The sequence below is a fragment of the Lygodium microphyllum genome, chromosome 13, assembly GCF_053477565.2.
Source record: "Lygodium microphyllum isolate KBCC chromosome 13, Lygodium_microphyllum_v1.1.10, whole genome shotgun sequence".
NCBI classification, from domain to species: domain Eukaryota; kingdom Viridiplantae; phylum Streptophyta; class Polypodiopsida; order Schizaeales; family Lygodiaceae; genus Lygodium; species Lygodium microphyllum.
The window spans coordinates 13,654,014-13,679,403 of NC_141147.1; the positions used below are offsets into that span (position 1 = coordinate 13,654,014).

Sequence of the window (25,390 nt, forward strand, 5' to 3'; positions counted from 1 at the left end):
ACTAGGTATTCGGTACAATGACAATATACCACATTTTAGGTTTTGAATATATAAGTACAAAGTGTAAGGGTGCGTTTACACCCACACATACTAAAAGGCACGGTGACCCTTTATTCCCAACAAGAACAGCAATTTGCTGCAAAAGATAGCCATCTAGGGGCCTCAACAAGCAAGAGATAGCAAGGAGTCACCTTCTAGGGACTAGCAACAGCATTATTGATCAGGTGATAGCATTTGGAGGTGCCTCACAATAGGTGGCTGCATTAAATGCAGGCTGGAACAAGCAGTAGGCAGAATTTAGGGTTTTCTCGTGAAGAAAATCAGATTTCTCTCTCATCTTGGCTTTCTCTCACCTCCAACCCATTTGATGACCACTGCAAGAATCGGATGAGGACAGCAGCAAATCTCTTTGCTGAATTGGCAAAGGATCCTCAATTTACCTAATTTTTAAATGCTCCCAAGAAGGACAACAAGGGCAAGAAGAAGAAATCATCTTCTACACCTTCAAGACAGCAAGGTGCATTCAAGGAAATGCCAAAAACTTCACTTGAAGCTCCCAAAGATGCTAATGAAACAAAACAGTTGGTACCTACGAGGCAAGGAATACAAATGCAAGGCCATCATGGAAGTGCCAACAGTCCAATGGATTTTGGACAACCGAGCATGCATGCTACAATGAGGCAACCAGGATACTATGGTGGAAGCACAATTTTTCATGCTATGGTTGGACACGGACCACATACGGGAACATATGGCACAAATCCCTATGGTATGCAACAACCAATGCATGGTGTGCACATGTTGGTTTTGTATGTTTAGTATGATACATTCAGTACGCAAATATGTATGGTATGTAACATACATAAAAAATTTAATAATAAAATACCTTGTTTCGTACATTCATTAAAAAAATACATATAAAATTTTATATAAAATCATCCTACACATAGAAAATGTGCGACTAAAAGATAGATCATGAAGAGACCTAGACATTGTGAAGAAGAATGAGAAGAAAGGAAAAGAGGGAGAGAAAACGGGATTTGGGAAAAGGAGAGGGTGTAATATATATGAATGAAACTTGAAAGTGAGAAAGAGGGAGAGGGTTAAGGAGAGAAGAGGAAGAAAAGATGAGAAAGGGATAGGGAGAGGGAGAGAGACATAAAGATAGGAGGAAGAGAAGGTGACAAAAAGGGAGAGCAAGAGTAGAGTGATTGAAAGTTGAGTTCAAGAGACGGAGATTGATGAAGATGGAAGTTGATTTGTGTGGTGAGATAGCTATTGTAACCTATGGCGCGAAGATTGAGACACGCAATGCTTACACACAGCAACAGAGAGACAGAGACACAGAGAGAGTGCAGAGTAGAGAGGAGAGTGAGCACGACTTGTGGATACAATGTTGAGTGTACCTCTTTAGGTTTTTAGATAGATATATATATATAAAAGTACAAATGTGCTAAGGGTGTGTTCACACCCGTGCACATGTAAAAGGCATGATGGCCCTTTATTCCCAACAACCTCCCACCTAAAGGCAATGTGCCTTAAGAGAAGAAAAGAATCAGCTAAGTCTAGGTATGTACAAAGCTGAAATACATATATCTATCCAATTCCCATCATCTGTCGGCAATGAGCAAACAGCTCTGCTGGAAGACCCTTCATAAGAAGGTCTGCAGGATTATCATTTGTATGCACTTTGACAAGCTCCATGCTCTTGCTGTCAAGTACATCTCTAATGAAGTGATACTTCACCTGTATGTGCTTCGTCTTTGCATGAAAGACGGGATTCTGTGCTAGCATAATAGCACTCTGACTATCACAATGGAGAACAGGTAACTCTGTAATGCCAAGCTCTCCCACCAAACGTAAAAGCCATAAAGCCTCCTTGCATACCTCAGTGGCAGCCACATACTCTGCCTCTGTAGTAGACAATTCAACACACTTTTGTAGCATGGAGATCCAAGAGACTGCTCCTCCTGTGAAGGTAAGCACATACCCAGAAGTGGACTTTCTGCAATCCGCATGACCAATATAGTCTGCATCCGTAAAGCCAATGACAGATACCTTCTGCTTTCCAAAGCAGATGCACAAATCCTTTGTGCCTTTGAGGTATCTCATAATGCTTATCACTCCTACCCAATGCTTTTTACTAGGGTTTGCCATGTATCTGCTAACTACTCCCACTGCAAAGGCAATGTTAGGACGTGTAGCAACCATAACATACATCAAACTGCCAACAGCTGAAGCATATGATATCTTGGTCATTTCAGCCTTCTCATCATCAAATGTAGGGCTGTCCTCTGTACTAAGTTACACATATGGAGGCAATGGAACCCCAATTGTTTTCCCCCCTTCCATATTGAAACACTACAAAACCTTGGAGATATACTCCTGCTGAGATAGATAGAGTAATCATTTTGACCTATCTATGAGTATTCGCATACCAAGAATGTGATTTACATCACCAAGATCCTTCATGTCAAAGCTGCCATGAAGACTTTGCTTCAATGAGTCCAAGGAATAAGTATCCCTGCCAGCAATCAGCATGTCATCAACATACAGAACCAAGATAATCAGGCTGCCATCTCCTGCCTTCTTGGTGTACAAGCAATGATCCACCTAACTTCTATGAAAACCTTGAGGCTACATAAATATATCAAACTTATGATACCATTCTCCTGGTGCTTGTTTCAGCCCATACAAACTCCTTTTGAGTTTATATACCATCTTCTCTTTCCCTTGTGCCACAAACCACTTAGGTTGCTGCATATATATGTCTTCATGCAAATCACCATGTAAGAACGCAGTCTTTACATCCATCTGTATGAGCTCCATATCTTCAACTGCAACCAAGCCCAAAATGGTTCTCAATGTAGTCATCTTGACTACAGGAGTGAAAATCTCATCGAAGTCAACTCCATGTTCCTGCTTGTACCCCTTCGCAACCAATCTTGCTTTGTACTTTGGCAAGGAACCAGAAGTGACCTTCATCTTGTAAACCCATTTATATGGAAGGGTTTTCTGCCCTTTAGGCAACTGCACCAAGTCCCAAGTGCCATTTTTCTCAAGAGATTCCATCTCTGACAACATGGCTTTATACCATTTCTTGCTGTTCTATCTATCCATTGCTTCCTTGAAGCAAGACGGTTCACCGTAGTCTGTCAACATGACATAATCAGCCACATTGTTTGCACCAAGAACAAATCTATCAGGTTGTCTAGTAGCCCTAGATGATCTTCTAACCCAATGATCATTGTTTGCTGGCTATTCCTGCAAATTTCCATTTTCAACTTCCTATCCTGGCATTTCAGCCTACAAATCAACATTAACAGCTTGTTGTCTTGGCTGTTCTTGCACATCCAGTGGCTCATTATTATGGGCAATAGCTGGCTGATCATTTCCAATATTATTTTTTGCATTTGCAAGTTCATTTACAACACGTATTTGCTGTTGTACAACGGGCACATTTTGCTGTCCAAAATGTATTTCTTCCTGGAATACAACCCTACATACCTCCTCAGTCTTTTCAGGTTGTTTATGCATGCGATCTTCCCGGAAGATAACATCATTGCTACGTACTACTTCCCTTTTCTCAAGATCCCATAATCTATACCCCGTTTCACCCTCGTCACCATATCCTAGGAAAATGCATTTACAGGACTTTGACTTTGGCGCAGCATTTGGCCAATTGGTGGTTCCATTGGTACAAGTCCTAGGTGAAAAATCAAAGGGAAATTGGCTCCAATTGATTACTGATTGTTGCTACAACAAAGAGGCTTTTTGAAACAGCAAAGGAGATTGTGAATCTCAACTTGTATTCGTTCCATTAGCAATCAAGTTAAAGAAATACCGAAAGAGGCGCTAGTTTTGTGGCCAACAAGGTGTCCAATGTCCAAGATTGTTAAGGTAATTTGTACATTTAAAGTTATATTCATTTACCGATTGCTGTAGTTAAGTGCTTAATCAAGGAATTACCACCCTTTCCAAAAAAATTGGTTTCACTGTATTCGTGTTTCTCTTCGATTGCACTCTCTCACATGCCCACCCTCACTAAGATAGGGCCTCAAACGGCTCACCGTATTAGAGATTGGCATTCTCTAGACACACAATTTTAGATCTAAGCAATTTTGTAGCAGTTTCCCTATGCAATCCACATGGCAATCAACCCATACAACAGGCGGTAGGGAGAGCAGGTGCCATCATCCATGTGGTATAGTCGGCCATTTTGCTGCAATTGGACAGTGCAATCACACAGCTGTTGTCCAATCAGCTGCATTAAGCCGACCTACATTATTTTTAGCATTTTTCTCGGCCTATTTATTGGCCCTAATTTCAACAATCTCACACAATTGTTTTCACGAATTTCAAACGGCACACCGTGGAGACTACCCTCGGGCTGACAAAGACTAAGATCTTCAAGGTAGAGACATATGCAGATATTCTCTCTGCACCAGTGTATATTTATGCATCCTTATACAGCATTCTTCACTGCAAATTTCCTGTCACTCTGTGTGTGTGTGTGTGTGTGTGTGTGTTCACTCTTTGTCTTGGTCATTCACTTCCACATTGCTTCACTCGTAACATGATATCATAGCATTGAAGGACTAACCTAGGGTAGACCCATTTGAAGAGGAGATTTCAACGCGACACAACGCTACGTTTTCAGCATTCAAGTGTGACAAGGAGGACTGTGCATCAGAACAAGGCTAAGGCGAGCATGGGCATGTGAGAAAGGAGAAGATTTGCTGCAGCTGCTGCTGGTTTTTTATGTTAGAGAAGAAAGTCAATGTAAGGTGTGTACACCTAGTGTCTTAGAAACTTAAAGTAGTGACACTAGGCTCTAGAGTAAAATAACCCTAACTCTAGTTAGTTGGTGGAAGGCTGGTTAAGTCAACCCTTGACCTGAACATAAGTTGTACTTTCACTCTATTTTTCATTCTAGCAAGTACACTCTTCTCTTTTTGCTTCAGCTCACTCTCTTGCTGTCATTGTCTCTCCTCTCTCTCTCTCCATAGCTGGCTTGCCATTTTCCAACATTTGGTATCAGAGCAGCTCGTACGCGCGGATTCTATTTAGCCACCATCAGCCAATGCCATCCTGCCCAAGGTCCTACTGTTGCCAGCTTGATTCTCAGCTCAAGGAAGAGTTTTCAGCTGCTGTGAGGTGCTGCTGAAGTGGAGGAGATATAGCAGAGCCGTCTCTTGTCTACTCCAGATCTGTCCAGTTCAGTCATCAGCTTCAAATCTGTCCATTTGCTCCAGATCTGTTCAGCTCGGTCATCTGCTCCAGACCTGCTGTTTTCAGCCTGCGTGCAGCCCTGCATGCAGTCCAACACGCAGTCCCACACATAGCCCGAGAAGTGCTGTTTTGTAAGAGCTGCTGCTGTTTTCAGCTCTGCCCGCCAATTTCTGCAAACCCTAAAAAGTGCAAAAACCCTAATATTCAGATTTGGGGTTTTCTCGAAATTTTTGGAATTTCCAGTCTATTTCAGCCATCTCTTCTTAAATCTCAGGTCATGCTGCCCAAAAATTTGGGGCTTTTGATAATTTTTGCTCCCGGAGTTCGAATTGACAACCAATTCGAAGAAATTTCTCAATTTCTTGGACATTCCCACCAAAAATTTAGGGCTTTTGTCCGATTGGAGGCCCATTGCGCAAATTTTTACCAAACCCATAGACATTGCGAAATTTCTTCCATGTTGGCTCAAGAAAATTTTGGGCTTTTCACTTTTTTTGATCCGACACACATCACGATGCAGATTTCAGCTATTGTTCACTACCGACATGCATCCTGAGGTGACATTTCTATAGAAATTCCAATTGTAAGGTACAAATTTCTTCAATTTCTTTGAAATTTTAAAAAGAAATTCTCGGCTTTTACCCAACAAGTAGTACAGCAACATTTATTTGCTGTTACAGTCAGATTGGGCAAAGAATTTTGGGAAATTTCAGTAAATTTTGGTAAGAATCAGCATTAAGTTGCTATATTTTGTACTTCTGTGGGCACACATATTGAGGCGATGTAGTACAGCAATATAGTGCTGTAATTTACTGGCTGAGTACTGATTTGGGTGGCATTGTGCACACTTTGGCATTTGTGTGTTTAGTACTTGTTTCTTTATCCCGTGGGGGATTTTGGTACTCTGAGGAGTATACTCTATACTTCAACATTGAATTATTTGGCTGCAGATTTTTGTCTATCATTGACAGCATGGCACGTCAAGGGAATAATGATCAAAGTAACATCCTTGGTGTCCTCACTCAGGAGGACAAACTTGATGGCTCAAACTACCCACTATGGAGTTTTATGGTCCGTAACCTTCATGTGGTAAAGGACTTGTGGGACTATGTTATAGGTGATTTGCAGCGGCCAAGAGATCTCACACCTTAAACACCTCAACGTAACGCTCGAGGACAAGTTGATGGTGCTACTAGTGGTGATACTGGTGCTGCTATTGCTACTGCCCCTCCTCTCCCTCCTACCAAGGATCAGAGGAAATGGGACTCAAAAGATGCACATGCACTTTCTTTGATTGCCTTGTCAGTGAAAAGGGCAATTATTCCGCGCATTCAGTCTTGTAAGACCTCAAAATCAGCATGGGATGTACTTGAGCGTATGTTTGCAGCACGCAATGAGGCCAGGATATCCTATCTCCACAGAGAGTTGGCCAATGTGACCGTGGATGAAGGTGACAGCATGACAGAGTACCTTACTCACATACAAGATTCACATGAGCAACTACTCATTGTTGATGAGGTCATTCAGGATGCTGAATTGGTAAACATCACACTGAACTCTCTTCCAAAGTCATATCTTGGTTTCTACACCTCTTTGATGTTGTCTTTGAGGGGGGGCAACAGCCCCTTACATTTGTGGAGTTGGAAGGCCTCTTGCTGCAAGAGAAACAGACTCGGAAGAATGTGGCATTGCGTTCAAGTGATATGGCTATGCTTTCCAAGTTCAAAGGCAAAGGAAAAGTCAAGCAAAATGTAAAAAATCAACAGAAGGGTGATGCTGGACAGCCATCAAATAAGATTGTCCAAGACACAAAAAAGACTAAAAAGAAGGGGAAATGGCATTATTGCAAGAAGCCCCGTCACTATATCGATGAATGCAAAAAGAGATTGGCCAAAGAGAAGAAAAAGAACTCCGGTTTGGCTATCCAAGAAACATCAACCAACAAATCTACTGATGATGATACTTCAGCCAACTTTGTAAAGGGAGTTGGAAGGCCTCTTGCTGCAAGAGAAACAGACTCGGAAGAATGTGGCATTGCGTTCAAGTGATATGGCTATGCTTTCCAAGTTCAAAGGCAAAGGAAAAGTCAAGCAAAATATAAAAAATCAGCAGAAGGGTGATGCTGGACAGCCATCAAATAAGATTGTCCAAGACACAAAAAAGACTAAAAAGAAGGGGAAATGACATTATTGCAAGAAGCCCCGTCACTATATCGATGAATGCAAAAAGAGATTGGCCAAAGAGAAGAAAAAGAACTCCGGTTTGGCTGTCCAAGAAACATCAGCCAACAAATCTACTGATGATGATACTTCAGCCAACTTTGTAAAGGAGGACTGTGCATTTCTCACATGCAGCTATGATTCTTCAATGGCTGATTCAGCATTTAATGCTGCTGAAACGCAGCAAATATGGTATTTTAACACTAGGGCGTCAATGCACATCACTTCCAGAAAGTGTTTGTTTACCTCTTTGCATTCAACCCCTGCTGGGAAGCGTGTTACACGTGCAAACAGCAATAGTTATGATGTATGTGGCATTGGGACAGTCACTATTACTGCTACAAATGGTTGTGATTTCATGCCTCTAGATGTCTTGTTTGTACCTGGCATTACAAAGAACTTGTTGTCTATCTCTACTTTTAATAAGCATGGCTTTCAAGTCATCTTTGAGAATGACAAATGCATTGTTAGAGACAAAGAGATGGATTATGCACTTAGGCTGTTCGGCACCTTACATAAGGGTCTATTTTTGTTGGATAGACAATCTCATGATGCTTTAGCAATCACTACTCTTTTGTCCACTATGCAAAATGTGGAGCTATGTCATGCCTGCTATGGACACGAGCTTTGGGAGTTTGATGACCCTTCAAAGGTGTCATATGGTAGATGCATTGCCTCCAGTGGAAACTCCACCTTCTCATGCATGCGAGGGATGTATTTTGGGCAAGACGCATAGGTTTGCCTTTAAAAAGGATGGTGCAATGCGTGCTGTCCGAAAAATGCAGCTTATTCTCTCTGATGTTTGTGGTCCCATGAGGACACATGCACTTGGAGGTCATCAGTACTTTGTTACATTTATTGATGAATACTCTCAGTATACATGGGTGTATGGGCTGAAGGCAAAATCCAATGTATTCATGCATTTTAAACATCTTGTTGCAAAGCTTGAAGCTGAAACTGACTTAAAAGTGCAGACACTTCGCACAGATAGAGGGGGGGAGTATATGTCTTGTGCTTTTGAGACATATTTGCTTGATCATAGCATTACGTATCAAGCCACTGTTAGAATGACTCCTCAGCAAAATGGTGTTGCTAAAGGAAGAATCGGACTCTTCTGGAGATGACCTGTTGTATGCTAAAAAGCGAGGGGCTACCTCATCAATTTTGGCTAGAAGGCCTTCAGTGTGCAAATCATGTCTTGAATCATGCACCCACTAAGGCACTGAAGACAATCACACCATTCGAAGCTTGGCATGGCAAGAAACCCAAAGTAGACTACTTTCGAGTGTTTGGTTGCATAGCCTATGCACATGTTCCGAAAGAGCTTCGTGGGAAGCTTGATGACAAGGTTGTAAAATGCATATTTATTGGCTCCAGTTCGGGGAGCAAGGGCTATCGCTTGTATGACCCACGCAAGAAGAAAGTCTTTGTCAATAGGGATGTCCTATTTGCTGAAAATGCTGCATTTTCACATTATCAGTTTCAAATTGTTAGAAGTGGTGCAGCAATGGAAGCATAAACAACATGCTGAAATAAACTGTTGAAACACAAGACGAGAGAATACATGAATGAACACAAATGCAGATGAGAACTCAGATGTATGCTCGGGAAACGGAATCCATATCGAACGTGAGACAGCAGCATACAACAGTGAATCACTGAGGCACCGGCTCCTCTCTCCCCAGAAGAATCCACAAATGATGGCTGAAGTACACCAGAGGAGGAGAAGCCCTAGCAATATATAGGCATAAAATGGGGGGAGTAATAAATGCAATCAGCCAACATTTAATGCTGGTCGGCTAGCATTAAATGCTCCCCAGCCCTAGACAGCACTCCAAAAAATGCCAAATAAATACTACATAAAATGATGTAGCCTCTGCAACACAGACTCACACTTGAGCTGACTAATATACTAACACCCTCTCTCAAATCAAGGGTGATGGGATACAATACAATAGTACAATGATGGGGAATCATAAACGATACATAGAACCACCAGAAGAACTATGGATATCCAAGCCATGAGTGGCCAGCCCACCACCTTGATGCCTCGGAGAGTATCTGACGTCCACTTGAAAATAGAGAAGAATCATAGCAGCTCTCTGTGTTATGTCACCTATGTCACTCAGGACATACAAGACCAATTTGCCAAACATGTCTCTGAACATGTGACCATGGAATCCCCACCTTCAGCCAAAACTGCCAAAGTGTCCCCTCATGTAGGCTCCAAACGAAAGCCTCCCACTCTCTGTCAAGTAACCAGCCCATCATGAACCTAGATGCCAATCCTAGCTCCAAGATTTGTACCTGCCAGACTTTGGTCGATGCGTCAGCGATGTCCCTCTCTAGATCCTGTGCATATGTATAGACATAAAGATGAGGCACGGCCGCCCCATCTCACTACCCGCTCACACTCCCTCTCTGGCACTGGAGGGTCGTGCGGGATGTCCGCATCACCACCACTAGAAAGCAGCGGAGGAAGATGCCACTAAGCCCTTCCCATGATCCAAAGAAGAGGATCCCTTCCACACTTGGGACTTTGCCTTGGCTGGAGGATCGGAATCGGAATCTGAGGCAGATAATGACTCGTCGGAGGAGTCCGCATCTCGCTTCGTCTTCTGCTTCTTTTTATTCCTGGAAGCTGCTAACTCTTTGTAGTCCTTCCTTAAATGATCTTTCTTGCCACAGTGGTAACATTGGGCCTTCGACTTTTTCATCTTCGAACCCCTCTCTGAAGCTGCAATAGCCTCACCTGAACCTCCATAATGTAACGGAAGCCTCCCCTATAGTCGCAAAGTAGCCTCATGCTCAAGTAGCATGGAGGAGATGTGAAGAAAACTGACAGGAGTCATAGATGTCTGCGCCCGTAAAGCATTCGCCACTCCATCAAACTCCTGATGGAAGCTTGTAGAGTACCGTAACAACAAGATGTGCCTCTGATAGGCTAGACTGTATAGTGCAAAGCTGATCCTGGAGTTGGGTAACACGAAGTAGGAAGGATTGAATTGTATCTGTGGATTCAAACTTCAGTTGTTGGAGCTAGCCATAGAGAGTAACGGCCCTCATGGTGAAAGGAGCCTCGTACATCAACTGTAACTTCAACCATACATCTTAAGTTGTCGTACAGGAGGTGGCCACCGGTAGGACTTCGAAGTAATGCCGAATAAGCACAGGCATCATCCGAATCCCATGTAAGCACAACCTCCTCATGGTTGTCTTCATCAAAAGCAGATGGAACAGGAGAAGGTTGTCGAGGACGTGCCACAGCTCCGTTAACCATGTACCATAACCACTTCTCAATAAACCAAGCCTTCATCACCACACTCCACATGTAATAATCAAGTCCATGGAGCTTGTCATCAGTTGATGTGCATGGAGGAGCCATCTAGAGAGGATTTAGAAAAGAAATAGAGAAAAGAAGGGATTGGGAGAGGGAACACAACCAAACCACAAGCACAGACTGCAAAAAGCAAGAGTTCACATGCAGTATAACCCAAAATCTGATCAAAATAAGACAAAAGCTACTGAGTAAAAGTCAAGAAATCAGTCAAAAACTATCAAAAACAACAAAAACGACCTGATGATGTAAGCACCCAGCCAGAAGGAGATGCAAAAACACCAAAACGCAGGCTGAAATGGATGCACAAGCTGTACAAATGCTAACGTCAACAAAAAACGCAGGCAAAATCGGTCACCTAATTGAAGCAGCAGTTGCATGATCACCAAGAGGGAAAACAGTCCTGAAATCAGCATAAAAGACAGCAGAAACACAAATCCTAAAATCTAATACCATGTCAAAAGTGGTGCAGCAATGGAAGCATAAACAACATGCTGAAATAAACTGTTGAAACACAAGACAAGAGAAAGAATGAATGAATGAACACAAATATGGATGAGAACTCAGATGTATGCTCGGGAAACGGAGTCCACATCGAACACGAGACAGCAACATACAATAGTGAGTCATTGGCTGTGTGGGCACCCTGGCACTGGCTCCTCTCTCCCAAGAAGAATCCACAAATGATGGCTGAAGTACACTAGAGGAGCAAGAGCCCTAGCAATAAATAGACATAAAATTGGGGGAGCAATAAATGCAGTCGGCCAGCATTTAATGCTGGCCGACCAGCATTAAATGCTCCCTAGCTCTAGAAAGCACTCCAAAAAATGCCAGATAAATACTACATAAAATGATGTAGCCTCTACAGCACAGACTCACACCTGAGCTAACTAATATGCTAACACAAACGCCAACCACCCATGACATTTGTGATGTCTTTGAGGGTCTTTTGCCACTTACTTTGGAGTCCGTGCCTGCTGTAAATGGCAGGGCAGACTTAATACAGCAAGCTGATGCTGCACCATATGCTCCCAAACAGCAAGATATCGATGATGGTTTGCCACATGCAGTGGAAGAAGCAGTACAACATGAAAGGGCTGCTGTAAATGCAGCCAAAATAGTCCCAAGATGGCTGTTACAGACTCTCCAAGAGAGTAAAATGGATGCTCCTATACCTCAACGCACTAGAAGGGCTGCCAGGAATGCAGCAAATGATGTAGGGGGGGCACTTTTGATTGATTTTACGAAAGTAGATGATTGTGATGAGCATGTGTTTATGAGCTCACTATTGGATGATGATCAGCCTACTTCCTTCGACCAAGCTCAATAAGATGTACATTGGATGCAGGCCATGCAGGATGAGTTAGACTCTATTGCCACTAACTCTACATGGGATCTTGTGGATTTACCACCTAGCAAGAAGGCCATTGGCACAAAATGGGTTTTTAAACTCAAATGCAAGGCTGATGGTACAATTGACAAGTACAAAGCACGATTGGTAGCAAAAGGCTATGCACAAAAGAAGGGCATAGATTATGAAGAAACTTTTGCTCCTACATCCCGTATGAGTACGGTGAGATGTGTGATTGCTATGGCTGCAAATTATTGCTGGAAAGTACATCAATTGGACATTAAGACAGCATTCTTGAATGGGGATTTGCATGAGGATGTTTATGTGTCACAACCTCCAAGGTTTGTGGTTGAAGGGAAAGAGCACATGGTATGCAAGTTGCATAGAGCTCTTTATGGTCTCAAACAAGCTACTCATGCATGGTACTCCAAAATTGATGCTTATTTAGCTAGCAAAGGGTTCAAAAATAGTCCCAATTGCTCCCACTTTACACATTAAGAATGAGGGGAGGGACTTGCTGATTATCATTCTTTATGTAGATGACATGCTGCTCACTAGACCTACACAAGAAAAAATTGCAGATTTTAAGGTTGAATTAAAACATGCACTTGCTATGTCAAATATGGGCTGCCTACACTACTATTTGGGGATTCAATTCACCCAAAATCAGCATGGTATCATCATGTCACAATCACAATATGTGGATAAGCTATTACATAGGTTTAGTATGCAAGATTGGAAACCTATTTGCACTCCTATGGAGCCAAGCTTAAAGCTGTCTATGCATGATGGTGAAGAGACGTCTCATGTTGCAATTTACAGCCAAGTTGTTGGCTGTCTTATTTATCTTTGCAACACACGCCATGACATTCAGTATGCAATATCTTAGGTGAGCAAGTATATGCATAGTCCACAGACCATACATTAGCAAGCTATTAAGCGGATCTTCAGATATTTGCAAGGTATCCAGTCACATGCATTATTATTTCCTAGGGGGGAGACTTGCACTTACAGGCTTACAATGATTCAGATTGGGCTGGTGATGCAAACACTAGGCAATCTACTAGTGGACACTGTTTCTTTCTAGGCCGTTCATGCATTTCATGGCTAAGCAAGAAACAGCCTACAGTGGCTACCACGTCTTATGAGGCTGAGTACAGGGCAGCCTTCACCACAACAGTGGAATGTGTATGGTTGCACAAATTGTTGGCTGATCTACGTTTACCATTGGAGGGTCCTACACCGATTCTTTCTGATAGTCAAGTGTTATTGCAGTAGCATGAAATCCTGTGTTTCATGCTCGCACGAAACACATAGAGGTGCATTACCATTATGTCAGAGAGAGATGCTATGCAAGAGAGATCAGCTTGACGTATGTACCCACACAAAAAAATGTTGCAAACATTTTACCCAAGACACTACCACGCGAGAAGTTTGAGGCTTTTCGAAAGTCCTTAAACTTGTTACCCTTTGGTGATTGATCATCCTTGTACTTCATCACATTGGCACTGCAAGGGGGTGTTAGAATTTGCCAATTCTATGGGCAGCACCCAATGTAATTTGTGTGGTGTGGACACTTATTAAAGTGTCAATATAAGGTGTGTATACCTAGTGTCTTAGAAACTTAAAGTAGTGACACTAGGCTCTAGAGTAAAATAAACCTAACTCTAGTTAGTTGGTGGAAGGCTGGTTAGGTCAAAACCCTTGACCTAAACATAAGTTGTACTTTCACTCTATCTTTCATTCTAGCAAGTACACTCCTCTTTTTGCTTCAGCTCACTCTCTTGCTGTTATTGTCTCTCCTCTCTCTCTCTCCATAGTTGGCTACCATTTTCCAACAATTTTGGGCCTTCAAGTGCAGATTTTACCTTTTCATCGCCTCCAGTGGGTGGAAGAGTGTGACGAGCACACAAGAGCCCTAGTAGGCTGTATTCTCACAATTAGAGGGGACTACTTTTTGTGTTTTGTGCAGGCATTGTACATGGTGTCTTCTGAGGCCAAGACAGAGTTTCAAGCGATCATGAATTGGAAGGTGCCTGTCTTACCGGCTCTTCCATCAAATCAAAAGCTCAATGGCAAGAATTACCACATTTGGCAGGTCATGATACTTGCCATTCTAGAGTCCTATGATTTGGCGGAGCTTGTTACGAAGGCTATCCATCGTCCTTCTTCGCAAGATAAGTCCAGACTCTCTTCCATTGATAAGGCAGAGTTGGCAAAGGCTCAGGCACATTGCGATAAACTCAATGCTCGCATTTGCTCGTTTTTCTCTCTCATGTACTATAGTTGTTTTCTCTCATATTGGGCATTTGACAATGGCCCAAGAGATATGGCTGAATCTTAATCAGCTGTACAATCGGATGATTGTCATGAAGCGAGTTTCTTTGAAAGTGCAGATGTGGACCATGAGTGTCAACAAGTCATCTTCTATGCAATAGCATATCAACAAGCTGAGGCAGCTTCAAATGCAAGTTCAAAACACAAGGAAGGTGATCACTTCTGAAGACATGGCGATAACTCTTCTTTCACAATTACCGCCCCATTTCAGTGGTTTTTATTCCGCCTTGATTGCTTTAAGGTGGTCCAAGACTCTCTGGTGGGAAGAGTCGGTTCCTAAGGTCTTGGACCAAGAGAAGCAATTGAGAGGGACCAATGCTTCTAAATCTGAGACCTTGGTTGGTCAATCCTCTCAAAAGAAGGGGAAGGACCAAAAGAAGGAGGAGGAGGACAAATCTAAGGAGTACAAAAAAAAGAAGTCTACTTGTCACACTTGTGGCAAAACGCGTCACTGGAGGAAGGATTGCCCCAACAAGGAGAAGAAGGAGAAGAAAAAGAATGAGAAATCTCAAAGAATTCCAGAGCAGTGGCTACTCCCTCATCAGCTGCTTTCCTCCACTTGGAGATGGTTGAGGATTTGCCCCTGACAACTTTTGATACTGCGTTGACGGCCCCATACACTTGGGAGTGGATTGTTGACAATGGTGCCTTCCAACACATAACTCTTCTTCAGCAGGTGTTGCTCATTTGCCGCCTTCGCATGGCTAGATTCTCATTGGTGACAGTTTGTCTATTCCTATACAGGGACGAGGCAACATGCTTCTTATTCCAGATGGATGTGGTGGTGCCCATACCTCCAAGGTACTTTATGTGCCGACTTAGGGGTACCATCTACTTTCAGTGCACAAGATTTGTGCCCTCGGCCTCGAATTTAATGTGGATTCTTTTCAAATGCTTGATCGAGGATCAAGACAAGTTCTTTCTTCAAGTTATGAGGAGAATGGTGTCCACAAGTTGCGGTCTTCTTCTGCCTTGACTTCTCTTCTTCTTACCTCACAAACTCAGTCCAAGCTTTGGCATGCTCGGTTTGGCCACCTCAATTATGATTACCTTTGGACAACATCAAAGAGATAGCTTGTTTGAGGTTTGTCGGATATTGTGGTGAGCCAGCAGCCTTGTGTATCTTGTATCCGCGGAAAGCGGACCCGTGAGGTTGTTCCCAGCAAGGCTTCAAGGCAATCTTCAGCACCCTTGGAGCTTGTTTCTACCGATCTTTGTGGACCGATGAGGACAGAGTCCCTTTAAGGGAGCTTGTATTTCATGCTAATTGTGGATGATTACAACAAAATGACATGGGCTTATTTCTTGAAGCTGAAGTCGGAGGCTTTCTCCAACTTTCAGGATTGGTTGCTCTTTGAGGAGAACCAATTGGGCCCAACATTGAAGACCTTACGATCAGATAAGGACAGAGAATTTATTTCTAATGAGTTTGCTCGTTTTTGTGCAGATCGTGTATTCACCAAGAGTTTGCCAATACAAACGCCCCTCAGAAGAATGGCATCTTGGAACAGAAGTATCGCAGTGTGATCGAGATGGCTCATACCACGATGGAGCATCGTCAAACACCTCAATGTCTATGGTCTAAGATTGTGGCTACCACAATTACCATCCTTAATCGTTCCCCTTCTTCTGCTATTGTTGATATGACTCCATATGAGGTATACTTTGAGCCTAAGCCAAATGTTTTCTTATTTCAAGGTTTTTGGGTGTGATGCCTATATTCACATCCCGAAGACACAGCGTGACAAGTTTGATGCAACTTCCAAAAGACAGGTGTTTATGGGCTATAGCTCGCAGTCTCAAGGCTACCAATTATATGATCCTGTTAAGCGAGATGTCTACACGAGGCGTGATGTTCAGTTCGTGGAAGTTCTAGTTTCAGAGGGGGGTACGAAACACCCTGTTCTTGCAGATCCCAATGATAGTTGGATGCCAGCAATTGTTCCTCTAGAACCTGTGCCTCTTGAGAACTCTTCTTCAGATGAGGAGCTTAGTTCTCAACCACCGGCTTCACCAATTGCTCCCCTGCTATCGGTGGACCTTCCAAAAACTTTAGCAGATGGAGAGTGACGAGGCAAGATCTCGCCTCCTCGTTGGGCTCGTGACACTCCTCGTTATGCAGGGATTGAGGGGGTCCCTAAGGAATAGCAACCATAGGATGGCCCGCGGCATTCTCAGAGGAACAAAGCACACCACACTGAGCTTGTTTACACTAATTATTATTTAATGACTCGTGTCATGCAAGATCGGGAGCCCACTTCCCTGAAGGAGGCTTTACAACATGATCATTGGCGAAAACCGATGGAGCAGAAGCTGGAGTCGATTGAGAGAAATGGCACTTGGTATCTCCTGCCGAAGCCTCCTCATAAGATCATTGGAGTCAAATGGCTCTTCAAGACCAAGTACTGCAGCGATGGCACATTGAACAAGTAGAAGGCCCGCCTTGTTGCTAAAGGTTTTGCACAGCGCCTAAGCATTGATTTCCAGATACTTTTTCCCCTATAGCTTGAATGGCCATTATTCGCATGGTTTTTGCCTTGGCTAGCCATAGGAGATGGCTGGTCTATCAACTGGATGTGAAGTTCTTCTATTGGTAAGGTGTACAAGTTATAGAAGGCTCTCTATGGCCTTAAGCAATTTTCCCATGCTTGGAATGAGAAAATTGACTCGTTCCTCCAAGAGAAATTAGAGTATTGGTGTTCCAAAGCTGACCCTCAGATGTATGTACACACCTCAAGTGGCAGTCGTGTTTGTCCTTTTTGTGGACGACTTGATTGTGATAGGTAACTATACTCAAATGGTCGAGCAGACGAAGGTAGCACTTCATGAGAAGTTTGAGATGACGGATATGGGACTTCTCACTTCTTTCTAGGTCATGAGATCTATCAAATTCCGAGAGGGATCTTTATTTCCCAGCAACGGTATGTACAAGAGCTCCTAACTATGTGTGAGATGGAGGGATGCAAGTCTCTCTTAACTCCTATGGATCTGAATTGGAAGGCTACAACTTATTCCAATTCTCCTTTGGCGAATGCTACCCGATATAGGCAATTGATTGGTTCCTTGATCTGGCTTCTTAATACCCATGTTGACTTATGCTATGCTATAGGCATGCTGGCCAAGTTCATGAGTGCATTGACAAGCTGCACAGAGGATTTTGCAGTTCCTACAGAGGACTCCTGATCTTGGGATCCATTATCCCATTGTTATAGGTGCTACAAACTTGGTACTTACAAGTTGGAGTGATCTAGATTGGGCTGGTGATGTGGATAATCGGAGGTCCACAACAGGTTATTGTTTTATCTTGGGTGTTGGTGTTGTTTCATGGAGCAGCAAGAAGCAACCCATGGTTGCCCTCTCTTCGACCGAGGCAGAGTATCAAGTGGCGTCTTCTAAATGTGAGACAGTGTGGTTTTGCAAGCTCTTGGAGGAGCTTGGCTCCCCATAGACTGACCAGATCCTACTGTTCTTCAGTAGTGCGACATTGAGAGTGGCATTGCTTTGGCTCGGAATCCTGTATTTCATGCTCGGACGAAGTATATTGAGATCCAGTACCATTTCATTCAGGAGAAGATCCTAGATGGGACCATTTCCCTGGTCTGCAGATTTGTTTATCAAGGCACTTCCCTGGGCTTTACTTCAGCAGCACTCCAAATCCCTCAGCCTTTTGCCGTATCCATGATCTGAGAGGGGGTGTTAGAGATTGGCATTCCCTGGACACACAGTTTTAGATCCAAGGAATTTTGCAGCAGTTTCTCCAAGCAATCCACATGGCCGTCAGTCCATACAGCAGGGGGCAGGGAACGCAAGTGCCACATGGCACAATCAGCCAGTTTGCTGCAATCGGATAGTGCAGTCAGACAGTTGCTGTCCAGTCGACTGGTCGGCTGTATTAAATGCAGTCCACCTGCATTATTTTTAGAATTTTTCTTGGCCTATTTATTGGCCCTGATTTCAGCAATCTCGAACAGTTGTTTTCACAAATTTCAAGCTACACACAGTGGAGACTGCCCTCGGGGCTGACGGAGACTAAGATCTTCGAGGTAGAGACATACGCAAATATTCTCTCTGCACCGATGTATATTTCTGCATCCTTATACAGCATTCTTCACTGCAGATTTCCTGTCTCTCTCTCTCTCTCTCTCTCTCTCTCTCTCTCTCTCTCTCTCTATACACACACACACACACACACACTCTCTTTGCCTTGGTCATTCGCTTCCACATTGCTTTACTCTGACACACCAATGTCTCCATCACTGATGACGTTCCCATCATCATCATACTAAGGCTCTCTAACTAGAGCATTCTCTACAACAACTGCATGTGCAGTAGAGAAACTCTAGAGTCTTACCTAGGAATTCCTATGATGGTTAAGCCATTAGGGTCTCATTTTATTATAAATAGACACTTTGTCCCTCATTAGCATATAAGTGTGGCATTATTCACGGTGTTCGCCTCGAGCATTGTACTCTCTTTCACTCACTAATACATTGCTTCTCATTCGTGATCAAGTATCGTTGTGCATCAAATTGCTCCACGCGTAGACCGACAACTGAATCCATATTGAGAAGCACATAATCATCGTTTATAGTGATAGTGAAACTAGCCTTCCTCCTCAAATAGGATGGTTAAAAAACCTGATTAAACACTAACTACAACAAGTATAAATTTCACATAAACTAAAAATGCACACTTTATCACTTCAATCTTGAACAATGAACAACTTGTTGGCCCCAAAACTCGTGCCCCTTGCAATATTTATTTAACTTTTATTGCAAATGGATGGAGTACAATTGAGATTCTCTGATCCCCTCCGCTAATCCAAATGCCTCTTGCTGTTGAAATTGACCAATAAGCCTTCAAACCAATTTACGCCTTGATTTGCTTGAGAATTGGTCTTCATCCTACTCCTTCAAAGACAAATTCAGCCCCAAATCTAATATTGACTAGTCTCTTGAATCTCCCTAAAATTCCTCAATTTCAACAGCTAGAATTCAAGTCCTAGGCTCTCAATTCTAAGCACACATCCCAAGATAGCTATCAAACAGATTCTCTCAAATTTTCTTTTTACACTTGAATAAAGAGGTTGAGGATCAGCCCAAGAAATCAATTGAGCATCCAGCTTTAAAAGCTCTACTTGAGAAGTAAAGAGATTTGTTTGAAGTGCCTACTTTATTATCTCCTAAAATAGCAGTAGATCATCCTATAAATTTGGAGCCATAATCAAAGCCAGTTAATAAGCCACCCTACAGATTGTCTAAATTTAAGCATGAAGAATAGGCCAAGTAAATCAAGGAGCTTTTAGAGATGGGGTTCATTGAACTTAGTTTCTCACCATATGCTTCTTTAGTCTTGTTAGTGAAAAAAAAAATGGATTCTTCAAGATGTGCATTGATTACAAGGATCTAAACAAGATCACAATGAATAACAAATATCCAATTTCCAAAGTGGATGATTTACTTGATGAGCTCAAGGAGGCTAGGTTCTTTACCAAAATTCCATTGAGATCAAGATATCATTAGATCCGTATACGAGAGGGTGATGAAGCTAAAACAGCCTTTAGGACTGATCATGGATTGTATCATTTCTTGATGATGTCATTTGGGTCTACCAATGCTCCAACTACCTTTCAAAGTCTAATAAATAAGATTTTACAACCTTTCCTCTTTCAGTTTGTCCTTGTTTTCTTAGATGTCATACTGATTTACGACAAGATACTACAAGATCATTTGTTACATATGAGGAAGTTTTGATATATTGAGACTCCATAAACTCTTTGCTAAGGAGAAAAAATGTTCTTTTATGTAGATAGATGTGTACTTAGACCATATTGTTAGTGAGAAAGGGATACATGTCAATCCTACGAAGGTGCAATGTGTCAAAGATTGGCCAACACCTACTACCACTATTTCACTTAGAGAATTTATTGGTCTATCGTCATTCTATCGTAGATTCATTAAGCATTATGCAACTATAGCAACTCCTTTGACTAATAGGTTTAAAAATGACGCCTTCTTTTGGAATGCCCTTGCAAATTGCAGCTTCAACCAATTAAAGGTACTTCTTACTTCTACTCCTATTTTGGTATGCCCAAATTTCTCTAGAGAGTCTACTATACACTGTGATGCCAATGGCTATCACATAGGAGCTATATTGTTACAAGAGCATGGAGTTATTGCCTTTGAGAGCCGCAAGCTCACAAATAAGGAGGTGGCTATGAATTTCTATGACCAAAAAATATTAGCTATTCTCATGCAATAAAAAAATGGCACCATTATTTATAAGGCAGCCGATTTAGAATTCAAACTGATCACAAGATCCTAAAGTACTTCCTTTCTCAATCAAATCTCACTTCCAAGTAGCATGGATGGGTAGCTACCTTACAAAATTATGATTTTGCCATCACTCATACAAGGAGTAAGAACACTATAGTAATCGGTTCTTTTTCCAGGATGTGGACATGCAAGGTTTCAACTATAACAGAGCTACATAGTGATTGGATTTAGGAGTTACACGAGACCTACCTTTTGGATGATGAGCTCAACCATATATTTCAAAAATTACAATAAGACTTCATGAAAAAAAACTTAAATTTTCAGATTGTGGCCTAATCTAGCTTAACGGTAGGATTGTTATTCCCTCTACTTCTTCTTTTAGACTGAAAATTATAGAGGAGTTGCATTCTTCCCCTATAACTAGACTTTTTGGAGTATTTAAGACCTATGAGAAAATCAACAAAAGCTTTCACTAGAAAGAATTGTGGAGAGATACAAGGGATTATGTCATTAAGTGTATGCCTTGTTAGCAGAATAAAGACAGCACTCATAAGCTAAGTGGTTTATTGCAACCATTACCTATCCTTGAAGGCAAACAGACACATATTACCATGGATTTCATTACTCGCTTACCTATCATCAAAAAGGGATGGAATATCATCTACGTAGTAGTGGATAGACTCACCAAGGCAATCCATTTTATTCCCACCAAGACGTAGTTTACTGCCTCACAAGTGGCTTGTCAGTTCATGGAGCAGATCTTTAGATTATATGGATTACCACAAGTGATTATACGTGACAAAGATACCAAGTTCATAAGCAACTTTTGATGGGCAATGTTCAACTCTATGGGTACTGAGTTGGCTTCTTCTACAACCTATCATTTGCAAACTGATAATCAAACAAAAAGAGTAAATAAGTGATTGAAGACTTACATTCACCATTTCTATCAAGATGTGTAACATGCATGAGATTCATGGTTGCATTTAGTTGAGTTTGCTTATAAAAACTCTACTCATGCTAGTATTGGGGTTTCATCCTTTTAGGCTATGTATGGTTACAAGGTGCCCTTACCGACAATCATTTTCAGTGAGAAGATCAACCCTCATGGGAAAGAAAAATTAGAAAGAATGCAAACCCTTCTTAACAGTGTCAGATGAATCTTAGAAAGACCCAAGATCAAATGAACATGTACGTTGATAAAAAGAAGTAACCTTTAGAGTTCCAAGAAGAAGAGTTAGTCTTGCTAAAAGTACCCAACTCTCATTACTCTACTTTAAAGGATGGCGCCAATAATAAACTTACAAGTTTTATGGACCCTACAGGATCTTGACGCATATTGAAGACTTAACATATAGATTGAAACTGCTCTCTTCCACTAAGATTCATAATGTGTTTCATGTTAGCCAACTCAAACCCTTTTATGGTACTCAAGTGGAAATAGTTGATGAGTTGCCTACTATGGATGAAGAAGGTCTCATTCAGTACATCCCTCACGAGATTATAGACCAACGTAATCATCAAGAAGAGATTACCTTTCGCATGTGGTGTTTTATTTTGTCGGCACATCTCATCCTAAAGGTAATCATCAAAGGGAGATGAACAGAATCAAGCAATCAAGCAATCAGCAAAGACTTGATGTCTAACATCAAGGGCAGCCCACTCTGTAGTATTATTAAAGTAATATCTATTGAGTCCAGCTCCTCTCCATGATGCATCTATATGCCTATTGTGCTAGATGATACATCAATCATCATCATCTAGCATTAGGGTATCTATGCAAGTAAAGATCAAATGAAACAAAACCAAAGTACCTCTAACAGAGGTTCTCTATTGATCACTCCATTTCAACCTTATCAATCTTCTTAGCATTAGCACAAAAAGCTTGTTTCCTAGCATTATTAACTTTGAACATACCAAACATAAAGGCTTGATCAATGGCTTGCAAGTTTGGACCCTTATCTTTGGTGTGAGAGGCATAGGAGTCTACCTCCATACCCGCATCATCATTGGCCCTAAGGACCTTGGAAGGCTCCCCCATAGCAACATCTTCTACATGGCGTTTGGCTTATATACAGGCCAAGGGCAAACCCTCACTCAAAGACAAGTCAGCACTCAGAGTTATGCAAGCTCTTGAGATGTGCTGTAAACTTTATGATGATTTGATGATAGTTTGCCATTATGAGGCGACATAGTACATCCATGTTCACCAAGAAACGAGGTTTGAGGGTAGACTGAACTGGGAAAAAAAAAGATTAAGCCTTTTTTTTTTTTTTTTGAGAAGGCTTGAAATTTGAAAGATGCAAGATGCCTCAAGGTTATATCCAGGGTTGGAACTCACGCACCCATTTACACACCCACACACTCAAACCACTTGGACTTGGGCTACACCCCATCGGCAACATTAAGTTTAAATCCTTGAAATTCATAAAAATTTTAGTCGTAAAATGGCAAATATGTATCATTTCATTGAAAAATCCCTCCAAAATTTTGAGTTAAAGGGTTTTGAATCTGCAACTGAGAGTGTTTTTTGTGGACAGTGAGCTGCACATAAACAAAAATTAACGGTGCAGAAACAGGTTTTCATTTGTTTTGTCTGCTTTTTGGGGAAAAAAATCCACTGACAGAATCTGACGATTAAGGGATCAAGAAGAGAGAGGAAGAGATGACCTGCGAGGAGGAGATGCAGAGGCCATGGATGCGAGGGAAGCAACTGGAGTGAGGGCCGCCGGTGCAGAAACGGGAGGAGTCTAGGAGCAAAAGAGGGAAGCGCGAAGGAGGGGGAGGGGGAGGCAGGGCGGAGAAGGAGAAAGGGGGCGAGGGGTCGACGAAGAGCTGCAGGAGCAGCAACGGAAGGATGCAGAGAGGGGCGAGCAGGGATCGCATTAGGATGCTGCTGCTGCTGTTCCTCCTCCTATTCCTCGCTCGCGCCATGTTGAACAAGAAGCGCATGTTGATGGATAGATCTCCTGATGAAAGATCGATCTCAAAAAAGAACCGCCGGCGACGGAGGTCTCCTGATGAGAAGATCGATCTCAAAAACAGCTGAAGGTGATTGATTGATGTCTCTCGATGAAAGATCGATCTCCGGAAGCAGCTGCAGGGGCATATCAGCCTGGACTTTCAGCGATCTTCTCCGGCACGGAGAGATTTACGTTCACGGGGAGCATCTCAGGGGTATCCTTACACACTAGCATTTAGACCAATCCTTAATGCATTTGTGTGGGTTGCATAAGAAGCCAAGTTCAATTCCTAGGGATGGACTAGTGGATCAGCTCTACTTGCATAGTGTGTTGTGAGTGCATTTAATAACCTGCCAGAAATGACATCACACTTTTTTTAAAAGGGTTGGGTGTCTAGCTCGAAGCAGTCGTTGGATCAAATCCCCTCAATTGCATAGCTTCGCAACACATTATTCTTCAGAACGAATAGATCCTTCGCGATGAAAGGCTCCTTTCAAGGTTTGCGAGATGTCCCATCTTCCAATACAAATGCCATCATGGCATCACATAATAAAAAATGTGTGCTAGTTAGAAAGCACTTACCGTCAAATGAAGGAAAGAAATCTTTACTATATGATTTTGGTTGTCATCGAGGAAAGTCATGAACTTCCAAAGAGCATCCCAAACCTATAATATGTTGCCAAACTTTTGAACTTTGAATGATGTCTATCCTATTATGGTTTTGTAGCTATGTAATACGCCCACATAGTTGCCACCACCTTATTGACCCTACCAATCAACCACCTTACCACTCATTTTAACATCAATGTGTCCCTGCTCTATTGCTCTTCCACTTCTATATTGTCATCCACCATGCATTGCTATTTCATGTTCTTTGCTGCTCTATCCCACTATTGCTATTGAGTTGCCTTTCTTGCCACGCTACCTTGTTGTGCATATATATATATATAGAGAGAGAGAGAGAGAGAGAGAAAGAGAGGACAAGAAGATAAGAAAGAGATATATAGAAGAGAGAGAAAAAAGAAATGAGAAAAGGTAAAAGAGAAGAGGAAAAACTGCAAAAGTGATACTACATTGTAATTTCACTTCCCTCTCAAAGTAGCCTAGCATTCCATACACACGAAGCATGCAAGGAACACTAGTTTCAGTCATGTTTCATAGTGGAGGCCAATATTATCATCTTGGTAAATAGTACCTTGCAAAATAGAAAATCATATGGCAATAAAGTTGTTTTGAGCTTAGAAGGCAATAGCTTTTATATTTATATAACATTATACATCAAAAGTAGAATAGTAAATGTAGTCATAAAAACATAAGTCTATTTAATTTTCCATAAATATGAGATACGTATTTGAGCTATTGAATTATTTGCATTTTCCATGCTTGTGTGTTCCACCTCCCATGATAAGTTTTGTTTTCATGCAATGTTTTATCATGTATATATCTTTGAGCCTTTGGCCAACATGAGAATGTAATATTAGTTTTGGTTTCAAAAGAGGTGGTCCATAAAATATAATGTGCTCTTAAGGGAAAGAATCTTAGTATATATCATTATCTATAGGGTTGAGCCATCTTCTAATTAAGAATCTTGGTCTATATCATTATCTATAATGTTCTCATAGTGTTGAGCCATCCAAGTGAAAGAATCTTGGTCTATATCATTATATATAGGGTTG

The 25,390-nt window shown here is 41.9% G+C and overlaps 1 protein-coding gene across 1 annotated transcript in view; it reads right to left on the reverse strand.

Annotated features, from left to right (window-relative positions):
- Positions 1–23,996, reverse strand: part of LOC148026355 (uncharacterized) — a 58,175-nt gene extending 34,179 nt beyond the window's left edge. Inside the window, exon 1 of the mRNA XM_087690772.1 lies at positions 23,422–23,996. Within this exon, the coding sequence (XP_087546898.1) occupies positions 23,422–23,703 (282 nt within the window). The 5' untranslated portion in view covers positions 23,704–23,996. The remainder of the gene's footprint in view (positions 1–23,421) is intronic.
- Positions 23,997–25,390: the final 1,394 nt, after the last annotated feature.